Raw genomic sequence first — 26,332 nt, 5'->3', positions numbered from 1 at the left:
ACCAAGAGCATGGTCAACTCAGACCTCTCGATGTGCGGCTTGAGGCGGTTCATGTTAGGACCTTCAAAGGGTTCCTAAGTGTCTGCATGCCTACGAGATAGGTGACATTGCTCTGGCCGAGCTGAAACCCAACCAGAGTGGTATTCTGGTCATATCAGCATTTCATTTCCTCCTGGCTAGCTTCCAGATTCTCCTGGGTGAGTTTCCGGAAGTGGGCTGTCTGGTTCCTGAAGGCCAGCATTGAATTGAATACATCTAAGGGTGGCTTCTTAAGAGCTTGCTCCCAGCCCTCCTTCACCAAACTGACAGGCCCTCTCACAGCGTGCCCACACAGAAGTTCAAAAGGGCTGAAGCCAAGCCCCTTCTGTGATACCTCCCAGTAGATGAACAACAGGCATGGTAACAGGATGTCCCACTTACACCACATGGGTTCTGACAAACCCATAATCATACCATTTAGGGTACAGTTGAACCTTTCAACCAACTCATTGCTTTGGGGGTGGTAAGATGTAGTGAACTTGTAGGTAACACTACACAAGTTTCACATGGCTTTCATGTACAACACCATGAAATTGGTACCCCGGTCAGATACCACCTTCTTGCGGAACCCCACACAGGTGAATATTCCCTTAAGTGCCCGGGCCACAATGGGTGCAGTCACTGTCCTCAGAGGGATAGCTTCTGGATACTGAGTGGCTTGGTCCACCAGGACCAGGATAAACCTGTTGCCCATGACTGTCTTGGGATTCAGAGGCCCCACAATGTCAATGCCCACTCACTCAGAAGGGGTGCTCACGAAAGGGAATGGTTGAAGAGGAGCCTTGCAGCTCTTCCCATATTTGCCACTCACATGGCAGGTTTGACATGTGCTGCAGAATGCATCTGAGGCCTTCCTCATTTGGGGCCAATCAAACTAAGTGACAAGCCTGTCAAAGGTCTTGTCCCACTCTAAAAGACCTGCCAGTGGCACCTCATGAGCCCGTTCCAGTATAAAGGCTTTGAAACACTGGGGTACCACCAGCACACAGGCTGCTCCAGGCTCAGCAACCTTAGGCTCACTATAGAGGAGGTCATTCTCCCAGTAGAGAAGGTGAGATCCAGAGGCGCCACCAGCTGCTGGGCCTCGGCCTGCTTCCGAAGGCCCTCCAGAGTGGACCACACCTTCAGCGAGTGCAGAACTCCTCCCTGGTGGGGCCTCCTTCCTGCTGCTAATGGGTCAGCTCAGGTAGGTTCCCCATTTCGGCCACTTCTTCCCCTGTAGGTTCCAGGTTCAACCTCTTCCTGGACCATAGGAATCTCAGGGGTGGGTTTCCCACACTCGTTGCTCCCCTCCTCCTGGCAGGCACATGGACCACCGTTTTAGGCCCCACGGTCCTTCTGATCACCCTCTCTGGTGGCTCCTCTGCAGGTCTTTCCCTAGCAGACAGTTAACAGGCATGGATGGACTCGCAGCTACCCTCAAGGAATCTGAGGCCCCCCCATTCAAAGGGAACCTAAGCTATCAAACATTGATGCTCATTGTTACAACCTGGTGGACCACATCAGGGATTACCTGCTCTCGAGACACCAGATGACAGCAGATAGTTGTCATACTGGCTCCTGTGCCTTTCAGAGCCTCCAGCCACCTCCCATTGATGGTCACCCACTGCCTGTACTTTTTAGTGCTGTCAAGCATGAGGGTTCTATGGACCACCCCACCATCACTAAGGAAGATTAGGGTTAGCTCAACTGGCTCCTTACCACTAACTGTGGCCAACTCCTCCCCAAGTGCTACACTCACTACCCCTAGTGTCTGCCCATCAGAAGGGCTGTGCCCACTTGGGTCACTTGGGACTCCCCTTGAAATGCCTTTCCTGGCCACATGCAAAAAACTTCAGGGCTCCCTTTCCTGCAGGCTTTCCTTAAGGGAACCAACTTTTCTTTTCAACAGGGTGTTGGGAATCCTTAGCCTGGGAACTGGTTTGGGGCCCTTTTAAGAACTCTTTACTTTTATCCTCAGCCTCCCCTCCATCTTCTTTCCACCCTTGGCTGAGTTTCCCAAATATGACTTCTTTTGGACTCTGGTGCTGAACCAGCTGTCCAATGCCTTGGCAAGCTTCCTGGGGTTTGTAAACTTGCTGCCAATCAAGTGCTGGGGTATCACTGGAAAACAACGACTAAACAAGTGCCCCCATGCAATCAAATTGTAAAAACCCTGATAGTCTGTTATATCGCTGCCCTTCACTCAACCATCCAGTGCTCTGCAGAAAGAATCAACATACTCCACCCAAGTTTGAGACCCAAGTTTAGTACTCTCCCTAAGCGTTATCCTGTAACTCTCTGGGGTGGGACCATACCTCCTGGTCAAGGTGTCCTTCATGGCAGAGTACCTCATCTGATCCTCTAATTCTAAGGCCAACAAGGTGTTGCTTCCCTCCACTGAGAAATACTTCCACACGCATGCCCCAGTCTTTTTCAGAAACACTGTGCATACTCAGTGCCACCTCATAATGTATGAACCACTGCTCTATTTCATCCCTCACCATAAAATTCTTCACTACATCCTTGGGTATATGTCCCTTGTCCGCAGACCTCACTGGAGAACTGCTGCCACCATCTGTGCTGGACCTGCTCTTTAGACCCAGCTTCTTCAAGCTCAGCTCTTGAGCTAAAGGCATTTTCTTTTCTTCCATGGTGATTTTCCCTTTTTTCTCTGTCTCTCTTTTGAACCTGGCTGGAATCAACTGAATATCCATCTCTTGCTTTAGCTTGAGTTTCTTCAGCTCCATTCAGAGCCTCCTAGCCTCCTGGCTGACCTCCAACTCCCCTCGGGTCAGACCTCTGGAGGAAACACTGCTGCTTGCCCTGGAAGGTGCCTTCCCTCAGGCAAATTCAGATTTTCCACAAAATCATCCTGCCGGTTCTGCTACTCTCCCTCCACAAATACATTCTTCTCCTCTGTCTGCTCATTAGCCTTCTTTGCTGCCAGCTGGGCCCTAAGTGCCTTTTGCAGCTCCTCCTTTTTAGGGAGGCCTTTAATAGGACATTTGAGCTCCTTGCAGAACGTTTTGGGCTGAGGCTCTGAGTAGGTCTCTGACCTCTCCTGCTCAAACACCAACTCTGCAGCACCCACTGGTGGTGCAGCAGACTGAGACATGACTGTGAATCAAACTCAAAAGAGAAAAAAGTGTAATGCTCTGCGATATGGGAGTAGTGTACACCAATCACTGTATGTAAAATACAAACACAAGTCCAATCCTCACTGCTGATCACCAGTGTCAGAAATGAGGTCTCTAGTTGGCAGTGGTTTGCACCCTGTCCAAGTAGGAACCCTCACTCCAGTCAAGGTATGGAAGTTTGTTTTTTCAGATGAAGGAGCTAGTAGCAATTTGTTGCCTGATCCTTTTAGGGGGAGCAAATACAAAAACAAGGGGATGGATTGAATGCTTGAATTAATCTCAGCCACTGACAATTACTCGGGCCACCTCCCAACCATGATTTGTTTGCCCACCATGCCACCCCAGGTTGGACCCAGCCTTCTGCAAATCAGTCTTGACCCTGCTCCCCTTGAGAACAGTCCAGCCCGAACTGCCAGGCCAGGTCTTCCCTGGACCAGAAACAAGCATCCTGGAACCGGTTTTGAGGTATCACCCCTCATCAACCAAGCTAACTTGAAACCAGTGGTACAGTGTGTCTGTGAGCCACGTCTGGGGATACCCAGTGCACTTAGGGTGGCATACATAAAAACAACAAGGTGATGGATGGAATTCTTGAATTAATCTCAGCCACTGGCAATCGCTCAGGCCACATGCCAATCCATATTTTTTTTGCCCACCATGCTTCCTTAGTTTTGACCTAGCCATGTACAACTCAATCTTGGCTTTACTGTCATGAAAACAGTCCAGTCGGAACGGCCAGGCCAGGTCTTCTCTGGAACAGAAATAAGCATCCTAGGACCGGTTTCGGGGTACCACCTCCCATTAGCCAGGCTAGTTGAATTCAGTGGCACAGTGAGCCTGGGACCCACGTCTGGGCATAGCCGACGCACTTATGGAGGATAATACAAAAACAACAGGATAATGGATGGAATGTTTGAATTAATCTCAGCCACCGGCAATTGCTCAGGTCGCATCCAAATCCATTTTTTTTGCCCACCATGCCACCCCAGTTCGGACACAGCAATATGCAAATCAGTCTTGACTCTACTCCCATGGGAAAAATCGAGCCCAAACTGCCATGCCAGGTTCTCTCTGGACCGGGCACAAGCATCCTGGGACTGGTTTTGGGTATCACCCCCTCATCAGGATAGCTTGATTCCAGTAGCACAGTGAGCCCCAGACCCATGTCTGGGCATACAAATATGGTGGGCAAATAATGTTTTCTCATATATTAAAGAGGGCTTTCAAGTACCTAGTGGGGGCATTTCATCTGATGACAGAACAACCACACAACATAGGAAACAAAACTCCTTTAGTAGCTCATTAAGTGCAGACAGCTGTTGGTGTCATGAGAGCCACCGCAGGGCACCTGGTGGCTCCATACCCTGGACACCAACCATTGTGGCAACCTAATTTTCAGACGTCCCCACAAGCACCTCACCCACTCTGTCCTCAACACTTCACCCATCCACTTTTTTGGACAGAGGCAGGGGCAGAGGAAAAATAAGAGGGTGACCCATGCAGGTACAATGGCAACGACTGGAACTGCAAATTTAACCAGGAGCCAGACAGCCAAAAGAAATTCCTGGTTAACCTGTCCACCACAGCAATAACACTAGATGTTCTTCAAAAAGGCCTGGCTTTCATATCAATTCCTCTTCAGGATAAAATCCGCTTGGTTAGCAAACTTCACCACATTTTCCAAAGAAAATCTACATTGGAAACTGGGGATTCTGGATTATGCAGCCTCTCCAGATTTACAGCTGAAATGACTCCAAATGAGGTGCTTATATTCAAACGAACAGTGCTCAAGAAGTGCAAACAGTCTAACGCTCCCATACCCTTCTACAATATGTCAAATAGAAAATAAGATGCGTTGAGAACGCATACCAATGTTCCCAGATTGAGAAAGACCTCTGCCATAAAACCTGGGGACAAGGATGATGACATATTTTTTAATTAGTTAATTGGCAGATAACGGTTATTACCGCCCTATTAATATCAACCCTATAGAGAGGCTTACCACCATGATCCACACACTGGTCACAGTGGCAGAAACCCAAGGATGGGTTAATGGTCAATCCCTCCCATGAAACACCATATTTCTACATTTTGCAAAAAATTACACAAGGCCTCCACCCCCCCAGCAGACCCACTGTGTTGGGAATCGGATCCCTTTGGAGCCCTTGAGCAAATTCTACAACCATTTCCTCCAACCCCTCGTGATGAAGACCCCACCCTTTCAGAGATGCCCTGAATCTGACTGAGGAAGCCAACCACCAAAATGAGATTGACTTCTTGGTCACCATCAAGTTTGAGGCACCATATACCAATATCCCTCAGGATGCACCATTGAGATAGTAGAGACCTGCCTCCAGTCTGAAACTTGGACCTCAGCAACATCTGTGATCGTCAGTACCGAGTGCACAACCATTGCACTAAAAGAAAATTTCTTTCAGTTCAATGACCAACTCTACCACCAAATACAGGAGACCTTGATGGGTAGTACCTTTGTGTCCAGCCTAGCCTGCCTATACATGGCTTATTTTGGGAGACAGCATATCTTTGCCGACACAAACTCCTACGATACCAACATCTTCCTGTGCTGACCTTACATAGGCAACATCATCATCTTCTTGAGTGGTGATATTACTCCTGTCAGAATATTTACACATGGATCAGTTCACTTAATCCATACTTAAGTTCAAAAAGATGATCTCAGATAAAGAACTTCCTTTCCTGTATCTTCTGTTCTCCCTCAACAATGGCAAGCTATCCACCACCACTGCAACAGTCTCCTATTATACAACAGCCAGCACTCAAAGGCCCTCTGGGATAACCTCACTTACGGACAGTTTCTCTGTCTTCTATGGAACTGGAGGAAAGTGAGTGGCTATGATGTCCAGGCCACTGAACTGAGCATCAACCTTAGAGCCCACAACTACTCCCCTAGGATTGTGACCCAGGCACACAAAAGGGCTAGATATAACCATTGGGCAGCATTTTTAGAACCCGTAACCAGGCCCACTGATGAGGTATTCATGTACTGTACCACATTTACTTCCATCTCAAATCATGTACAAAAGATCATACACAAGCACTGGCAATACTACATTCAGGTTCCCTCAATATCACTCTCCCGCGCTTTGTGTTTAAATGTACGCAGATCCTAAGAGACATGTTAATACACTCAAGATCTTGGTCAAGTCCCAGCTCAGAACAACACCCCCTTTGGAACCTCCCCCCATTACTAGATATCATCCTTGCGGGTCATGTAGGGTATGCCATCTCACAAATGCAACAAAAGATATCCGACTAGACCACTCACACACATGGACACAGAGAAGCCATACCAACTACAACAGAAAAAGATGTGTATATATCATCACCTGTCCTTGCAGGCATAGATAAGTTGGAATAACAACAAGACCAGCTAAAACCAGGATCACAGAGCACTGCAGCCATATATGGTGCAATGCACTACTAATATGTGCACCTTTTTTAACCAGCAATCACACCTCTGATGACCTACAATGGACCATCCTGGAAGCACGTAATCATTGGGACAAGCAGTCCCCATTTAGGAGGGAACAACACTAGAGACCAGATTCACAAGGCCCTAGCACAGATTCACAAGGCCCTAGCACCACTGGACCGTCACTTTTAGTGCCTCTCCAGTGGCACTGTGCAGTGCGACACATTTACCAGGCGGCACTAAACCACTTTTTAGGGCTTAATGCCACTTTGCAAATGTGGGCCCCTCCAACTCAGTTTTATGCGTCAGAGGGGCGTGCACCGCAACACTCATTGCTTTTGATGCTGCCACAGATTTACAAGAAGGTGTAAATCTGTGGCCTCTCCAAAAACTAACAAACAAACCAGAGGTGATGTTAACATGGCACAATGAGGAGAAATACTTTTATTCCTCCTCATTTTCACTTTTTCTTTGTTTGCTGAATTCTGCAGCACACAAAGATAGAGCAAAATGCCACAAATGATTGTTTATGTGCTGGAAGGTGTTCCTTCCTGTACATAAACAATCATTAAAAAATGATGATTTGGTACTTCTATATGTGCTGCATTCTGCAGAACATATCGAAGTAGTAAATCACCACTGTAGATTGTTTATGTACAGATAGCTAACTAGTTACGCGACCCCCAGCGGCTGTTTATCCTCTTTTCTTCTCGAGCCATTACTTTGGAAGTTGCTTTTATTAATGGACAAGAAGTCTTCTTTTCCTTTTGAACAATTGGAAGCACAACAATGCAGTTTTTTACAGTATTTCTTTTTCTGTGTCACTTTTTTGGATGTTACGTTTACCAAAGGATAAGAAATGACTTTTTCTTTTGAACACTTGGAAGAGAAATATTTACTGTTAATACAATGTAATGAAGTTTGAATTTGACTGTCTAAAGAAACCTTTGAGTGGGACTTTTACCTCTGTTTGATGGTGTACATTTTATCAGTGAGGACGTTTGTGTCCTTGTCCTCTGGTTAAGTTCCCCACCTGCGAATTAGGCTCTTATACAGGAGAATAGTATTCAGGACCCTCTCCATTCTTTGGAGCCTTGTCTTTCTGGGAAAATTAGCTATGCAGGAAGCGTACACCTCCAAAAGGCTAGCCACACCTTTAGTGTGGGCTAGGAGGTCTGTACAGCTGGGGGAAGGTTCTTCCATCTTGACAACCCTTAGGAATAGTGAGTTCTGGATAGAAAAGTGGTGTACTCCCACAGGAATTTGTCACTTCAGGGGCTGACGAGCAGTAGGGACCAGTAGCCAATTGGCCACTCTCCCTCACACCATTAATGCCCCCTAAGCTAGGATTTAAAGGGCTCCCTGACACCAGACCCCCAGTTCTGACTTGCAACTAAGAAGAGGCACAAAGAAGATGCCGCCACTGACAACAGGAACTAGGGCACCGCCGCTGTGAGAGGACACCTATGTTCCCTGAGGAGACAACTACTGGAACTGCATGATCGACGTGGCCTGTGGTGAAAACTTGTTGGTCCCATCAAGAGGGACATTAGTGGACATGGAGAAGCCAAGACACACTCCCTTGACTGGTATGACCAGTCACCTGCAACCTGCAGAAGAATCACTGTGCTCAGTCCAAAGAAGTACAACCAGTTGGGCTCCTTGCGAGTGAGCTCAAAAACGATCAGTGACTTGTACCACGGAGTGGTAGTGAGGCTCTCACCAAGGTTCAAGCCACTACCCTTCTGGATGACTTCCAGCTGACAAAGTAACCGTTGACTACTTTTGCTGCTGCCAAGGCTTGACTGCCACCAGCCCAGGAACCATTGACTTCTTGGACATCACCAGCTCCTGCGCAGCTCCCAGATTAGAGACGTCAATAGCCCCTCTCTTGAAATCCTGCATGTGGAAAGAGGCAACTTTGAGAGGAGCAGCAATGCATCTTTGGCACAACCCATTCCCATGATTGACAGCTGAAAGGCTACCTTTGCACCAGGAACTGCCGGACAAGGTGATGAAGTTCCAACTGTTGATTCAAGGTCTTGGCCCCCCCAAAGGTCTCTGCTCCTCAAGGGTAGAGTATGAGTCCACGCCGAAGTGTGCATTTGTCAAGTGCTACATTTTGACAGCGCCTGCGGATCCCGACAGCACCAAGGCTAGCCTGAGCACATCTGCACCCAGACTCCATGGGCAAGGTGATTATAAACTGACTGTTGAGACTTGGTCTAGGGGCCTGCAAGACCTTAACTCTAAGTGGGTTCCCCTGAGCTCACCCTTCAAGTGACCAATTGCACACTAAGATTCCCCCCATTGACTTCATTCAAAGGGAGCCATTTTGACCATTTAAAGTGCTCTATTTTTCAACGTTTTAAAGATTCATAACCTGGGTTGTGTGTAACATAAAACGTTTTTGTATCTAAATTAAGATAAAAATCTGCTTTATTTTTCTAAACTGGTGTTGGATTTCTTTTGAGTGATGTCATTTACTTATTGTCAATGGTTTTTGTGAAATACTTTTGAAAAGCTTTAAACGTGTTCCTCTAAATAGCCTGGCTGCTCTTTGCCACACTTCCAGGACTGAGGTATGGTTTACTGGTGTAAACCCCAGGTCCACTTCTGAGTAATGTGTTAGTATTACATGGTAAGACACCCCAGTCATACCACATAATGCTGCCACCTTGCAACATGTAGCATAAAAGATTGTGTTTATTTGAAGACTGTTCTGTATTTTTATTCTCTTTTACTATAAATAATTACACAAACCAATAGCATTAACAATACACATGTGAATTCAAAAGCAGGCTATTCTTCAGAACACGTTTTCACCAATTGTTCTTTTTGTGTGTTTAATTTGTAGTACTTGTACCACCTTTTTTCATTTATTTCCTTCTTCCTTGCTTGTTTCTTTATCACTTTCTTCCTTATTTGTTTGTTTTTTTTTCTTCTTTTTTTCTTATTTTATTGTTTAATTCCTGCTTTCTTCTTTTTCTTTATCATTCTTTTATTCTTTCCATCTTTCTTTTTTCTTTCCTTTCTTCTTTCAGTACTTCTTTCTTGCCTTTCTTCATTCTCTAGCTCTTTCTTTCTTTCTTTTTTCTTTTTCTTTCCTTCTTTCTCTCCTTTCTTTTATTCTTTCTAGTTTTTCTTCTTTCTTATATTTTTCAACACATTATTTTCCAACCCCCTCAAGGGTGCATCAGGGGCAATGCATTAGCCCACTTCAGCCATTAGCTGACTTCGCTATGAGTTCAGGCATGCTGCCCTTTCACAATGAGCACATCCATACACAAAGTTGTTCCCTTCAGTGTCAGGGTTCACTATGGGATTGTGTTCATTTTATAGACCAAAAAAATCATTTTTGTCTTTAGTCATATTCTTTTTTTATAATGAGGTACCCTTGCAGCCTCCCCGACTGTAAACATTTGCAAAAACCATGACAAAACAAAACAAGGACTGGTAAAAGGCTGGTGGACAACACTAAGGGGGTGATTCTAAGCTTGGCGGGCGGCGGTAGCCGCCAGCCAAGCGGGAACCGCCAGAAGACCGTACTGCAGTCAAAAGACCGTGGCGGTCATTCTGGGTTTCGCACTGGGCTGGCGGGCGACCGCCGAAAGTCCGCCCGCCAGCCCAGCGGGAAACACCCTTCCCACGAGGACGCCGGCTCAGAATGGAGCCGGCGGAGTGGGAAGGTGCGACGGGTGCAGTTGCACCCGTCGCGAATTTCAGTGTCTGCAAAGCAGACACTGAAATTCTTTGTGGGGCCCTCTTACGGGGGCCCCTGCAGTGCCCATGCCATTGGCATGGGCACTGCAGGGGCCCCCAGGGGCCCCACGGCACCCCCTACCGCCATCCTGTTCCTGGCGGGAGACCCGCCAGGAACAGGATGGCGGTAGGGGGTGTCAGAATCCCCATGGCGGCGGAGCGCGCTCCGCCACCATGGAGGATTCTCAAGGGCAGCGGGAAGTCGCGGTACACCGCCGACTTTCCGTTTCTGGCCGCGGCTGAACCGCCACGGTCAGAATGCCCAGCGGTGCACCGCCAGCCTGTTGGCGGTGCCACCGCCAACCTCCGCCATGGCGGTAATTACCGCCAGGGTCAGAATGACCCCCTAAATCTATTAGCTCTATTTTTCCGGGCCTCCCTCTGTCAGAATGCCTCCCTTGCACACATTATGCCTGGTGTAGGCATAAGGTGGCGCAAGGGTTCACAAAGTGGCGCAATGCGAGCAATGCACCACTTTGTAAATACGGCGTGGGAGAAAAGCGTCCTTAACACAGCATTAACGTAAAACAAATTACGCTAAGGTGGTGTAAAGTGGCACTAGGGGCTTGTAAATATGCCCCTTATGATTATGGCGCAAATCCCTGTCTACATTTCTTCGTAGCTAGAGATTTGCGTCACTTTGAGTTACCATCTAACACAAATCGTGATTTGTGCTGGATTGTAATCCCACCAGAGCCCTTTGCATAAAGTCTGAGTTAGAAATGTATTGCAAACCCCACACAAAAAATTAGTTATCTTGGCCTCAAAGTCAATAGATTTTCATCTGTTCTAGTAACGATTTACAGCTTCCTGACGGCGATCAAGTTTTTTAATCTGCACTGTATATGTCTATGTTCCCGTTCTTTTATCTTTATCACTTATAAAGCTTAATCTCTACTTGTTTTTGACGGAAGACACGTTTTGTGTTGCAGTCACTTTTTTGTCATCGTGAATAATTTCACTGCACAAGTGTGTCTCCCTACTGCAAATGCAACTGGTCTTTTGTGAAGTGAATCAGGCTCCTAACGCCTAGTCACACATCAACATTGCCAAGACTGTATGAAAGTGAGAAACATATATGCAAGCCCCTGCTTCAACAAAAAGTCATGCCACAATGAAAAAGTTTTTTGTATACAGTGCGTGCATGATAAAAACAATTTAATTCAGGATGATGCTCAGTATTTTTGAGATATAAAATGGTCCCTCAAGTCTTTAGTGCAAACACTCGATAGGTAGCAGAATGCTGCTCGAAACAGACAGTAGAATGAGGGGCGATTAGATGTACTCCTCTGTGAAGGCCAAACGCATCTGATTAATTTCAAAGTGTTGCAAACAATAGGCCATGTGGAGAGCTGCGTTGCTGAGCCAAACCTAATTAAATCATTGATACACATAGATCTGGAGATAGCTGCACTGTCAAGCCACATCTAAAATGTAGATGGCACCCGGGTCATATTTAAGTTTTCCAATAAAGTTTATCATTGTCAGACTTATATTGAAGGTATTTTATGAGAATAAAAGCAAATGTTTGCTCTTGGCTTCAACTAATATGCTGAGCACTCTTAGAGAATCAAAGGGATTGTTTTCTTTGCTGGAAATCTGGTCCCTATGTTGAAAAAGGTAAAATATTGGGAATTATTTTTGGAATTCCAATTTAGTGTCATTATCTTGTCACCCGACAACTATATATTAAACTTTTAAGGCACATTTGTCCCATAATTTCTGAAGATAACAGAGTTTTCTTTACTTTGCAAGCTCTACATTGGAGTCTTTATTCACAGTTACATTTTCAGTATTTTACTTCAGAGGTCCTTAGGTATTTATTTCACAGGTAGGTGACATTTTTTTATTTTTATTGCACAGAATGCAGTGGTATAAAAGCTCCATATTCCACTGAGAACTATGAAATATGTAAGATATTTCACAGTTGCATATGAAATACGGATTTCTTCATTATAATGACCAGCCTGAAAACCACTATGCAGAGCTATAAACGTGTCAGGACTACTAGGGTTAGATTATATTGAGGATTAAATTATGATACAAGGTTAGGTCAATTATGCAGCATAAAAAGGAAATGATTTGTTATCATTATTCTTATCCATTTGAGGTTGAAACAACATTTTGCTGAAACCTGAAAATTTGGGAAATTCATTAAAATGTATTTTGTATATTCTCCAGCCACAGAATCACGTAGATCCACCAACACTCACCAATTTATCAGTTTATTGAAGAAATGTAATCAAAGCCAAAACATTCTAATTTCAAACAGTGCTCATTGTTAGTTGTTCTTTGAAAAAATAGCTTTTCAAGCTAATTGCTCCAAATAAACATGTAATCTAAAAATAGATTACAGGTACCAAGTATAATAAGGTGCACATATATAATTACATATATGTGTATATTCAGATTGTTAGGATTTTGTTTCTTTAATGTGTAATAGTACTTTACTTTTAATTACAATTAAAATTAAATAATTATTAAGAACAAATGTACTTTTAAAAAGTTCGATTTAAGATATGTAATACTGAAAATATAAAAAAATACGAATATCTAATATTCATAAATGTATGCAAATATTTGATAAAACATCATATAATAGCTATATGGCTTTATGTTTTATAATTTTTTTAGGTGCTGTGAGTGTTTTTAGGGTTTATGGTTGGCAGTATTTAGGCATAGTATATATTTTTTGGGGCTCATGTATTAGAGTATTTTGGGTGGTAGGGAGTTTTAGGGTTCAAGGATGGGTTGTATATAGATGTAGTGGGGAGTTTTAGGACTTCAGGGATAGGTATTGTTTAGAAGTAGTAATGCGTTTTAGTGTACAGAGATGAGTAGTGTTTAAGAGTAGTACTTGGTTATGGTTCTGGAATGGGAAGTGTTCAGGTGGATTATTATTTTTTAGGGTTCAGAGATGAGAATTGTTTATTGGTAATTATGTGTTTTTTTAAGGCTCAGGGATGCGTGGTGTTTGTGGATTGTAATGGGTGCTTTTGGTGCTGGGATAGGTAAAGTACAATTACATGATATAAAATAATAAAATTAATAAATTTAAATTATATAGGAATTAAAATGGAATTCAATTATAATTCATTCAGTTCTTAATAATATGATTTGTGTAATTTTAAAATCTAATACTTAAAAATTTTATTATTTTTAGAATGTAAACATTTACACACACCTACACAAACCCATGCGCGCGCACACACACATATGCAGAAGTGCAGTGTAATATGTGTTGCCATTTTACCATTTTTGAGTGGGGGAAGGTCCATAACTCATGAAAAGTGAAGCCAGGAGTTAGTTTGATGCCCTCTTCTCCCTCAACAATAGAAATGCATAGCATGCCATACTAACCACATTTGCATTTATGGATTCTGCCACAACATTTTTTCATGTGTATAATAGTAGTCACGAAAACGTCTTGGCACGTACATATCTCTTCAGTACTCAGCTGTTTACACTGGCTTCCTCTCAAAGCCAAGGTTATGATTAAGGCCTTCACTATCACACATACATAAGCACTGGAATCTCAAAGGGAGGCTATAAATGGTTGTATGCACTAGCACAAAAACTTTGCTACAGTAGCAATTCACCTCCTGATATGTCTACACTTAAGAGGGTAAGAGCTGCAGGCAGGTCTTTTAATAATCAGAGACCTACGGATCTGGAACCTTCTAAGAAAGCAGGAAGAATTGCTGGCATTTCAAAAGATGACAAACACACAAACATCTTGATTCACATAGGCATGTTCAGCCATTACACATTTCTGAGTAAAAATGCTCTCATTTGTATTTGACGGAAATTCACAAAGAATTCTGGCAGGCATTAATGGTTTCACTACTGCATATTTATCGACCAAGTGCGTGCAGAAATACACGGTGGTAATTTCCAATAGGGGTGGGAAATGGGCAGAACAAGGCATGGATAGCCATCCTGGAAACGGTCAGAGATTTACTCCTGCAAAGGGTTGAAAACACTCTGCTTCGAAGATGGGAAGGAGAGTGGATCACCTCCAAACATAACGGAGATGTAGGAGAAGTGTTCCTCCACTGGAAAAAAATGTTTCCATGTGAATTAAAATTGAAAAGAAAAAATGTGCTTTTGCACATCATGCTCCTTTTCTCTAAATAGAAATATGCAAAGCGAAAAAGGAATCCCAGGAAATAGGTCACATGATATTCCCAGAGGTAGGTCTGGAAACCTGTGCGTGGTGCAAATATGCAGACATACTAATGGAAATAACTGTGAATTCCAAAAAGCAATAAATATGTACCCAGTAGTAGGAATACCATTATAGGTGCAGGTTTACTACTTTTTAAGAATTTAGCCCCTAGTTCCGAACTTTTTAAGTGTTTCGATTGTTTAAGCCTTTTGGGCGTTGGGACTACATAAAATGTGCTGATGATGTTACTGATGTTCATGATTTGGTATAATGAAGTCACTGAGCGAGGACGGCTATTTCAAGCTTACACCTGACTAAGAAGCATGTTACCTTAGAAATGCATTCATGATCATACTGGAATGAGGTCCAGTACAGAGAGCCATGCAGTACTAATATGTAGATTAGTCACATTGGGACCGGTTCACAAATATTTTGGCTCATGCTTACTTTTTTAGTACTCCTGGTTTACCGTTGAATTCCAGGAGCAAGTGTAGGAGGCTGGACTGGCTTGTAGTGGGTACCAAGGGGTACTTACACCTTACACCAGGCCCAGGTATCCCTTATTAGTGTATAGGGGTGTCTAGCAGCTTAGGCTGATAGAAAAGGTAGCTTAGCAGAGCAGCTTAGGCTGAACTAGGAGACGAGTGAAGCTCCTACAGTACCACTAGTGTCATATGCACAATATCATAAGAAAACACAATACACAGATATACAAAAAATAAAGGTACTTTATTTTTATGACAATATGCCAAAGTATCTCGGTGAGTACCCTCAGTATGAGGATAGCAAATATACACAAGATATATGTACACAATACCAGAATATGCAGTAATAGCAATAGAAAACAGTGCAAACAATGTATAGTCACACTAGAATGCAATGGAGGCTCATAGGGATAGGGGCAACACAAACCATATACTCTAGAAGTGGAATGCGAACCACGAATGGACCCCAAACCTATGTGACCTTGTAGAGGGTCGCTGGGACTGTAATAAAACAGTGAGGGTTAGAAAAATAGCCCACCCCAAGACCTGAAAAGTGGGTGCAAAGTGCACCTAAGTTCCCCAAAGAGCACAGAAGTCGTGATAGGGGAATTCTGCAAGAAAGACCAACACCAGCAATGCAACAACAATGGATTTCCAGACGAGAGTACCTGTGGAACAAGGGGACCAAGTCCAAGAGTCACGATCAAGTCGGGAGTGGGCAGATGCCCAGGAAAAGCCAGCTGTGGGTGCAAAGAAGCTGCCAGCGGATGGTAGAAGCTGTGGATTCTGCAAGAACGACAAGGGCTAGAAACTTCCTCTTTGGAGGATGGATGTCCCACATCGTGAAGAGTTGTGCAGAGGTGTTTTCGTGCAGAAATACCGCAAACAAGCCTTGATACCTGCAAGGGTTGTGGTTAGGGTTTTTGGATGCTGCTGTGGCCCAGGAGGGACCAGGATGTCGCCAATTGCGTGAGGAGACAGAGGGGGCGTCCAGCAAGACAAGAAGCCCACTCAGAAGCAAGCACCACCCGCAGAAGTGCTGGAACAAGCACTACGATTTGGAGTGAACCGGAGCTCATCTGAAGTCACGAAAGAGGGTCCCACGACTCCGGAGGACAACTCAGAAGGTCGTGCACTGCAGGTTAGCGTGCCGGGGACCCAGGCTTGGCTGTGCACAAAGGAAATCCTGGAAGAGTGCACAGGAGCCGGAGTAGCTGCAAAACACGCGGTTCCCAGCACTGCAGTCTAGCGTGGGGAGGCAAGGACTTACCTCCACCAAACTTGGACTGAAGAGTCACTGGACTGTGGGAGTCACTTGGAAAGAGTTGCTGAGTTCAAGGGACCTCGCTCATTGTGCTGAGAGGAGACCCAGAGGACCGGTGAAGCAGTTCTTTGGTGCCTGCGGTTGCAGGGGAAGATTCCGTCGACCCACAGGAGATTTCTTCGGAGCTTCTAGTGCAGAGAGGAGGCAGACTACCCCCACAGCATGCACCACCAGGAAAACAGTTGAGAAGGCGGCAGGATCAGCGTTACAAGGTCGCAGTAGTCGTCTTTGCTACTTTGTTGCAGTGTTGCAGGCTTCCAGCGCGGTCAGCAGTCGATTCCTTGGCAGAAGGTGAAGAGAGAGATGCAGAGGAACTCTGATGAGCTCTTGCATTCGTTATCTAAGGAATTCCCCAAAGCAGAGACCCTAAATAGCCAGAAAAGGAGGTTTGGCTACTTAGGAGAAGGATAGGCTAGCAACACCTGAAGGAGCCTATCAGAAGGAGTCTCTGACGTCACCTGCTGGCACTGGCCACTCAGAGCAGTCCAGTGTGCCAGCAGCACCTCTGTTTCCAAGATGGCAGAGGTCTGGAGCACACTGGAGGAGCTCTGGGCACCTCCCAGGGGAGGTGCAGGTCAGGGGAGTGGTCACTCCCCTTTCCTTTGTCCAGTTTCGCGCCAGAGCAGGGCTGAGGGATCCCTGGACCGGTGTAGACTGGCTTATGCAGAGATGGGCACCATCTGTGCCCATCAAAGCATTTCCAGAGGCTGAGGGAGGCTACTTCTCCCCAGCCCTGACACCTTATTCCAAAGGGAGAGGGTGTAACACCCTCTCTCTGAGGAAGTCCTTTGTTCTGCCTTCCTGGGCCAAGCCTGGCTGGACCCCAGGAGGGCAGAAACCTGTCTGAGGGGTTGGCAGCAGCTGCAGTGAAACCCCGGGAAAGGCAGTTTGGTAGTACCCGGGTCTGTGCTAGAGACCCGTGGAATCATGGGATTGTCTCCCCAATACCAGGATGGCATTGGGGGGCAATTCCATGATCTTGGACGTGTTACATGGCCATATTCGGAGTTATCATTGTGAAGCTATACATAGGTAGGGACCTATGTATAGTGCACGCGTGTAATGGTGTCCCCCCACTCACAAAGTCCGGGGAATTGGCCCTGAACAATGTGGGGGCACCTTGGCTAGTGCCAGGGTGCCCACACACTAAGTAACTTAGCACCCAACCTTTACCAGGTAAAGGTTAGACATATAGGTGACTTATAAGTTACTTAAGTGCAGTGTAAAATGGCTGTGGAATAACGTGGACGTTATTTCACTCAGGCTGCAGTAGCAGGCCTGTGTAAGAATTGTCAGAGCTCCCTATGGGTGGCAAAAGAAATGCTGCAGCCCATAGGGATCTCCTGGAACCCCAATACCCTGGGTACCTCAGTACCATATACTAGGGAATTATAAGGGTGTTCCAGTATGCCAATATAAATTGGTAAAATTGGTCACTAGCCTGTTAGTGACAATTTTGGAAAGAAATGAGAGAGCATAACCACTGAGGTTCTGATTAGCAGAGCCTCAGTGAGACAGTTAGTCATACAGGGCACACTTATGAGCACTGGGGCCCTGGCTGGCAGGGTCCCAATGACACATACAACTAAAACAACATATATACAGTGAAATATGGGGGTAACATGCCAGGCAAGATGGTACTTTCCTACACAACCCCCCCCAAACGAAGGACAATAAGACTAGCCATGACCTGATGAGTCTTCATTGTCTAGGTGGAAATATCTGGAGAGTCCATCTGCATTGGAGTGGGTACTCCCAGATCTATGTTCCACTGTATAATCCATTCCCTGTAGGGATATGGACCACCTCAACAATTTAGGGTTTTCACCTTTCATTTGTTTTAGCCAAAGTAGAGGTTTGTGGTCTGTCTGAACAATGAAGTGAGTGCCAAACAGGTATGGCCTCAACTTCTTCAGTGCCCAGACCACAGCAAGGCCTCCCTCTCTATGGCAGACTAACACTTTTTTCTAGGGGTCAACCTCCTGCTGATAAAAGCAACAGGTTGATCCTGGCCCTCAGAATTAAGTTGTGATAAGACTGCCCCTACCCCTAATTCAGATGCATCAGTTTGGACAATTAATTTTTTGGAGTAACAGGGGCTTTTCAGGACAGGTGCAGAGCACATGGCCTGCTTCAGCTCCTCAAAAGCTTTCTGACAGCTAGCTGTCCACAATACCTTTTTTGGCATTTTCTTAGATGTGAGGTCATTAAGAGGGGCTGCAATGGAGCCATAGTTCTTTATGAACCTCCTGTAATACCCAGTGAGGCCTAAGAAGGCTCTCACCTGGGTCTGAGTTGTAGGGGGAACCCAATCTATAATAGTTTGGATTTTCCCCTGAAGTGGTGCAATCTGTTCTCCACCTACCAGGTGTCCCAAATGGCTGTGGAATAACGTGGATGTTATTTCACTAAGGCTGCAGTGGCAGGCCTTTGTAAGAATTGTCAGAGCTCCCTTTGGGTGGCAAAAGAAATGCTGCAGCCCATAGGGATCTCCTGGAACCCCAATACCCTGGGTACCTCAGTACCATATACTAGGGAATTATAAGGGTGTTCCAGTATGCCAATGGAAATTGGTAAAATTGGTCACTAGCCTGTTAGTGACAATTTTGGAAAGAAATGAGAGAGCATAACCACTGAGGTTCTGATTAGCAGAGCCTCAGTGAGACAGTTAGTCATAACACAGGTAACACATACAGGGCACACTTATGAGCACTGGGGCCCTGGCTGGCAGGGTCCCAGTGACACATACAACTAAAACAACATATATACAGTGAAATATGGGGGTAACATGCCAGGCAAGATGGTACTTTCCTACAGCAAGCCAGGAATACCTCTGTCGTCTCGGATTCAGCAGTGAACCAGGTGTAGAACACGAGTAAGTCGCACCTACTCATAGCAAAATGTTTGTAAATTGGGCCCAGTATTCCAAACATTCTTGCTCTGTTTAGAAAAGTTTAAAATGTTAATTGTGTTCATCAATCTGTTACATTTACTGAAAAGTTAAATTAAGAAAAAATGAATATCTTTTTACATATACATGTGGAAAATACCTTTGATCATTAAACATCTCATTGAGCACTCAACAATCCTAAAATATATTAAATGCCAAAATTTGAGTGACAAACGTTTTTAACATGCTTAACATCCAAAATGTTGTTCGTGTAGATGATCTTAGAAACTACTTACAGTGGACAATGCTTGCATGTACATGATTGATGCATTTGTATTTTGCACTGCGTCTGGTATGAAAGTACACCCATCTTCTACAAGGCCTGTCAACGCATCAGGTCTGCAGTCCCTGGGTGAGCAGGAGTTTCCTTTGCATTCAATATATTTGTTGACACCTTGAACATCTTGTGAACACCTGGGGAAGGAGAATATTAGCACAGCGAAATGCAAATATTTTTATCTCAATGATAAAAGAAAGTATACAATTAAGAACGAATTAAAGCATTTTAATAGCTCAATCAATAAATGAAACAATTAATAATAAACTGATTTCGATAATTACATCATTTTACAGGATCATCACATTTCCATCTGTTACCATTGTCTCGGTCTTACACTGCTTATGTTCCCATTTTGTGGGGAAGTAGCTTAGCAGTTTGGTTTGTCATCCCTTTCACGACTGGGCCAAGAATGATTTGTATGTAAATTGTCCCCGTCTGTAATGGCATTAATAAACTAAAAATGATGAACTGGAATGTGTCCAAGGTAATTATAGCAGATTCAGTTTTTTGCTATTTAGTTTAGAATATTTCCAATTACAGATCATTTTCATATAGCAGCTTGAAAAAATAAAATAATGAATTTGAAGCAATCAATATAGGATAGTAGTAACAGTGAGATTTTCATGTGCTTCAGACGTAGTGGGATGTGTGTGTGCGCAAAGTGAATAGTGTATTTCCACGTTTTAGGTGAATGACTTTATATTGAAACCATTTTTTTAAGCCCAACCCTTCTCCTTACAGCCATGGGTTGGGCTCTCATGTGTTTTGCTTCACATACCTACCAAGGGACACTTCTGTTGTGTCTTTATTCATCGTGACAGAAGGCCATCACTGATTAGTTCATATGCATTTATGCTCATTATGTAACTATGTGCGATGCCTGTACCATGTATTATGATCGTGTGTTTCTGGTTCTTATCTTTATATATTCGAGCAATGTGATTTACTTAAAAAAGCGTGGTGGCTTTTATATCAATATAGTAGCGAATTATCATGCTTTCCTTTCCGTTTAATACCATCCATCACGAAGCTGCTTTTCAAAGTATTGCTATGAAATTATCTGAAATAATCGTTGGATGTGCCAAGCCCATCACTTAATAACAAACATGTTGATATAGACACAGTCCAGACTTGTTTTGCCGCTAGGCAGAGGGCTTGAAAATATGCATGAAGTTCAGATGTAGAATGAGTGAAATCAAAACATTGAACATAGATTTTTGGTGGTAATTGTGAGAAGGTAGCCTCTTTCTAGCCTTGTTACCCCCACTTTTGGCCTGTTTGTGAGTGTATGTCAGGGTGTTTGTCACTGTTTTCACTGTCTCACTGGGATCCTGATAGCCAGGCCTCAGTGCTCATAGTGAAAACACCATGTTTTCAGTATGGTTGTTATGTGTCACTGGGATCCTGCTGGTCAGGACCCCAGTGCTCATAGGTTTGTGGCCTATATGTATGTGTCACTGGGACCCTGTCACACAGGGCCCCAGTGCTCATAGGTGTGCATGTGTATGTTCCCTGTGTGGTGCCTAACTGTCTCACTGAGGCTCTGCTAACCAGAACCTCAGTGGTTATGCTCTCTCATTTCTTTCCAAATTGTCACTGACAGGCTAGTGACCATTTTTACCAATTTACATTGGCTTACTGGAACACCCTTATAATTCCCTAGTATATGGTACTGAGGTACCCAGGGTATTGGGGTTCCAGGAGATCCCTATGGGCTGCAGCATTTCTTTTGCCACCCATAGGGAGCTCTGACAATTCTTACACAGGCCTGCCACTGCAGCCTGAGTGAAATAACGTCCACGTTATTTCACAGCCATTTTACACTGCACTTAAGTAACTTATAAGTCACCTATATGTCTAACCTTTACCTGGTAAAGGTTAGGTGCAAAGTTACTTAGTGTGAGGGCACCCTGGCACTAGCCAAGGTGCCCCCACATTGTTCAGAGCCAATTCACTGAACTTTGTGAGTGCGGGGACACCATTACACGCGTGCACTACATATAGGTCACTACCTATATGTAGCTTCACCATGGTAACTCCGAATATGGCCATGTAACATGTCTATGATCATGGAATTGCCCCCTCTATGCCATCCTGGCATTGTTGGTACAATTCCATGATCCCAGTGGTCTGTAGCACAGACCCTGGTACTGCCATACTGCCCTTCCTGGGGTTTCTCTGCAGCTGCTGCCAACCCCTCAGACAGGCAGCTGCCCTCCTGGGGTCCAGCCAGGCCTGGCCCAGGATGGCAGAACAAAGAACTTCCTCTGAGAGAGGGTGTGACACCCTCTCCCTTTGGAAAATGGTGTGAAGGCAGGGGAGGAGTAGCCTCCCCCAGCCTCTGGAAATGCTTTGTTGGGCACAGATGTGCCCAATTCTGCATAAGCCAGTCTACACCGGTTCAGGGACCCCTTAGCCCCTGCTCTGGCGCGAAACTGGACAAAGGAAAGGGGAGTGACCACTCCCCTGACCTGCACCTCCCCTGGGAGGTGTCCAGAGCTCCTCCAGTGTGCTCCAGACCTCTGCCATCTTGGAAACAGAGGTGCTGCTGGCACACTGGACTGCTCTGAGTGGCCAGTGCCACCAGGTGACGTCAGAGACTCCTTGTGATAGGCTCCTTCAGGTGTTAGTAGCCTTTCCTCTCTCCTAGGTAGCCAAACCCTCTTTTCTGGCTATTTAGGGTCTCTGTCTCTGGGGAAACTTCAGATAACGAATGCATGAGCTCAGCCGAGTTCCTCTGCATCTCCCTCTTCACCTTCTGATAAGGAATCGACCGCTGACCGCGCTGGAAGCCTGCAAACCTGCAACATAGTAGCAAAGACGACTACTGCAACTCTGTAACGCTGATCCTGCCGCCTTCTCGACTGTTTTCCTGCTTGTGCATGCTGTGGGGGTAGTCTGCCTCCTCTCTGCACCAGAAGCTCCGAAGAAATCTCCCGTGGGTCGACGGAATCTTCCCCCTGCAACCGCAGGCACCAAAAAGCTGCATTACCGGTCCCTTGGGTCTCCTCTCAGCACGACGAGCGAGGTCCCTCGAATCCAGCGACGCTGTCCAAGTGACCCCCACAGTCCAGTGACTCTTCAGCCCGAGTTTGGTGGAGGTAAGTCCTTGCCTCACCTCGCTGGGCTGCATTGCTGGGAACCGCGACTTTGCAAGCTACTCCGGCCCCTGTGCACTTCCGGCGGAAATCCTTCGTGCACAGCCAAGCCTGGGTCCACGGCACTCTAACCTGCATTGCACGACTTTCTAAGTTGGCCTCCGGCGACGTGGGACTCCTTTGTGCAACTTCGGCGAGCACCGTTTCACGCATCCTCGTAGTGCCTGTTTCTGGCACTTCTCCGGGTGCTACCTGCTTCAGTGAGGGCTCTTTGTCTTGCTCGACGTCCCCTCTCTCTGCAGGTCCAATTTGCGACCTCCTGGTCCCTCCTGGGCCCCAGCAGCGTCCAAAAACGCCAAACGCACGATTTGTGTGTAGCAAGGCTTGTTGGCATCCATCCGGCGGGAAAACACTTCTGCACGACTCTCCAAGGCGTGGGGGATCCATCCTCCAAAGGGGAAGTCTCTAGCCCTTGTCGTTCCTGCAGTATTCACAGTTCTTCAGCCTAGTAAGAGCTTCTTTGCACCAACCGCTGGCATTTCTTGGGCATCTGCCCATCTCCGAGCTGCTTGTGACTTTTGGACTTGGTCCCCTTGTTCCACAGGTACCCTCAGTCAGGAATCCATCGTTGTTGCATTGCTGATTTGTGTTTTCCTTGCATTTTCCCTCTAACACGACTATTTTGTCCTTAGGGGAACTTTAGTGCACTTTGCACTCACTTTTCAGGGTCTTGGGGAGGGTTATTTTGCTAACTCTCACTATTTTCTAATAGTCCCAGCGACCCTCTACAAGGTCACATAGGTTTGGCGTCCATTCGTGGTTCGCATTCCACTTTTGGAGTATATGGTTTGTGTTGCCCCTATCCCTATGTTTCCCCATTGCATCCTATTGTAACTATACCTTGTTTGCACTGTTTTCTAAGACTATACTGCATATTTTTGCTATTGTGTATATATATCTTGTGTATATTTCCTATCCTCTCACTGAGGGTACACTCTAAGATACTTTGGCATATTGTCATAAAAATAAAGTACCTTTATTTTTAGTATAACTGTGTATTGTGTTTTCTTATGATATTGTGCATATGACACTAAGTGGTACTGTAGTAGCTTCACACGTCTCCTAGTTCAGCCTGAGCTGCTCTGCTAAGCTACCATTATCTATCAGCCTAAGCTGCTAGACACCCTATACACTAATAAGGGATAACTGGGCCTGGTGCAAGGTGCAAGTACCCCTTGGTACTCACTACAAGCCAGTCCAGCCTCCTACATTGGTTGTGCAGCGGTGGGATAAGTGCTTTGAGACTACTTACCACTCTTGTCATTGTACTTTTCATAAGAGAAAAATATACAAAACAAGGTCAGTGTATATACACATAGCCAAAAAGTTTTGCATTTCCTCTTTTCACTCTTTTCTAAGTGCTGAAAAGTACTCCTAAACTTTCAAAAAGTTCTTAAAAGTTTAAAAAGTTTTTTCTGTCTTTCCAAAAAAAGTTCTGAAAACTTTTTTCTCTTTGTCTATCACTTTAACTCTCTCTAAAAAATGTCTGGCACAGGCCAAAAAGTTGAACTGTCCAAACTTGCATATGATCACCTTAGCTGGAAAGGAGCAAGGAGTCTCTGCATAGAGAGAGGTTTGAGTGTAGGGAAGAATCCTTCTTTAGAACTGTTAATTAATATGCTTAGAGTACAGGATAAGGCCATAAGTGCCCAATCTGTAGAAAAAGTAGCTAATGGTTCTCAATCTGATCCAGGGACTCCCCCAGGAAAAGGTTCAGGAAAGAAACTTCTCAGCCTGCCCATTACTAGACAGTCTAGCATAGTTGGTACAGAGGTTGAATCACATCATACTGATGATGTGCTCTCACATTATACTGGTAGCCAAGCTGTTAGGGTGCCCTCTGTAAGGGACAGGTCTCCTTCTGTTAATTCCCATCATACCTCTGTATCTAGAAATGTCCCTCCCACCCACCCTGATGACAGATTGTTAGAAAGGGAGCTCAATAGATTGAGAGTGGAACAAACCAGACTGAAGCTCAAGAAGCAACAGCTGGATTTGGATAGACAGTCTTTAGAAATAGAGAGGGAAAGACAGAAGTTGGGTTTAGATACCCATGGTGGCAGCAGCAGTATTCCCCATAGTCATCCTGCAAAAGAGCATGATTCCAGGAATCTGCACAAGATAGTTCCCCCTTATAAGGAGGGGGATGACATTAACAAGTGGTTTGCTGCACTTGAGAGGGCCTGTGCTGTACAGGATGTCCCTCAAAGGCAGTGGGCTGCTATCCTATGGCTATCATTTAGTGGAAAAGGTAGGGATAGGCTCCTTACTGTGAAAGAAAATGATGCCAACAATTTTACAGTTCTTAAGAATGCACTCCTGGATGGTTATGGCTTAACCACTGAACAGTACAGGATAAAGTTCAGAGAGACCAAAAAGGAGTCTTCACAAGACTGGGTTGATTTCATTGACCATTCAGTGAAGGCCTTGGAGGGGTGGTTACATGGCAGTAAAGTTACTGATTATGAAAGCCTGTGTAACACAATCCTGAGAGAGCATATACTTAATAATTGTGTGTCTGATTTGTTGCACCAGTACCTGGTAGACTCTGATCTGACCTCTCCCCAAGAATTGGGAAAGAAGGCAGACAAATGGGTCAGAACAAGGGTGAACAGAAAAGTTCATACAGGGGGTGACAAAGATGGCAATAAGAAGAAAGATGGTGAAAAATCTCAAGATAAGCATGGGGATAAGGGTAAAACCAAAGATCCCACTTCAAATCTTAAACACTCTTCAGAGGGTGGGGATAAAACAAATTCTTCCTCTTCTTCCCAACCTGCACACATTAAAAAGCCTTGGTGCTTTGTGTGTAAAAACAGAGGCCATAGGCCAGGGGATAAGTCCTGTCCAGGTAAACCCCCTGAGCCTACCACCACTAATACATCAAGCTCTAGTGCCCCTAGCAGTAGTGGTACTAGTGGTGGGACTGCTGGCAACAGTCAAGCAAAGGGTGTAGTTGGGTTCACTTATGGGTCCATAGTGGAAACTGATGTAATCAGTCCCAAGACAGTTTCTGTCACACCTAGTGGCATTGGCCTTGCCACACTGGCTGCTTGTCCCCTTACAATGGATAAGTACAGGCAGACAGTTTCAATAAATGGTGTTGAGGCCTTGGCCTACAGGGACACAGGTGCCAGTTTCACTTTGGTGACTGAAAACCTAGTGCCTCCTGAACAACACATCAATGGACAACAGTATAAGATTATTGATGTCCATAACTCCACTAAGTTTCTTCCCTTAGCTATAATTCAGTTTAGTTGGGGTGGAGTTACTGGCCCTAAGCAGGTGGTGGTATCACCTAGCTTACCTGTAGACTGTCTCTTAGGTAATGACCTAGAGGCCTCAGGTTGGGCTGATGTAGAGTTTTATGCCCATGCAGCCATGCTGGGCATCCCTGAGGAATTGTTCCCTCTCATTTCAAGTGAAATGAAAAAGCAAAGGAGAGAAGGCCTGAAAACTCAGGATCCCTCTCCATCAACAGGTAAAAAGGGTATCACAGTATCCCCTAACCACCCTACCATTCAGGATACTATTCCTGTGGTGGGAGAAACCTCTCCTGGGGTGGCACCTGTTCTAAGGGAATCATCAGCTGG

The 26,332-nt window shown here is 45.2% G+C and overlaps 1 protein-coding gene across 1 annotated transcript in view; it reads right to left on the bottom strand.

Annotated features, from left to right (window-relative positions):
- The window catches only part of LOC138293211 (calcium-activated chloride channel regulator 1-like), a 704,166-nt gene that overhangs the window by 520,962 nt on the left and 156,872 nt on the right, over positions 1–26,332 (bottom strand). The window contains exon 5 of the mRNA XM_069232299.1: positions 19,538–19,715. Within this exon, the coding sequence (XP_069088400.1) occupies positions 19,538–19,715 (178 nt within the window). The remainder of the gene's footprint in view (positions 1–19,537; positions 19,716–26,332) is intronic.

Source organism: Pleurodeles waltl, chromosome 4_2 (genome assembly GCF_031143425.1).
Source record: "Pleurodeles waltl isolate 20211129_DDA chromosome 4_2, aPleWal1.hap1.20221129, whole genome shotgun sequence".
NCBI lineage: Eukaryota > Metazoa > Chordata > Amphibia > Caudata > Salamandridae > Pleurodeles > Pleurodeles waltl.
The sequence above is the reverse complement of the archived record's forward strand: the minus strand, read 5'-3'. Positions and strand labels throughout refer to the sequence as shown.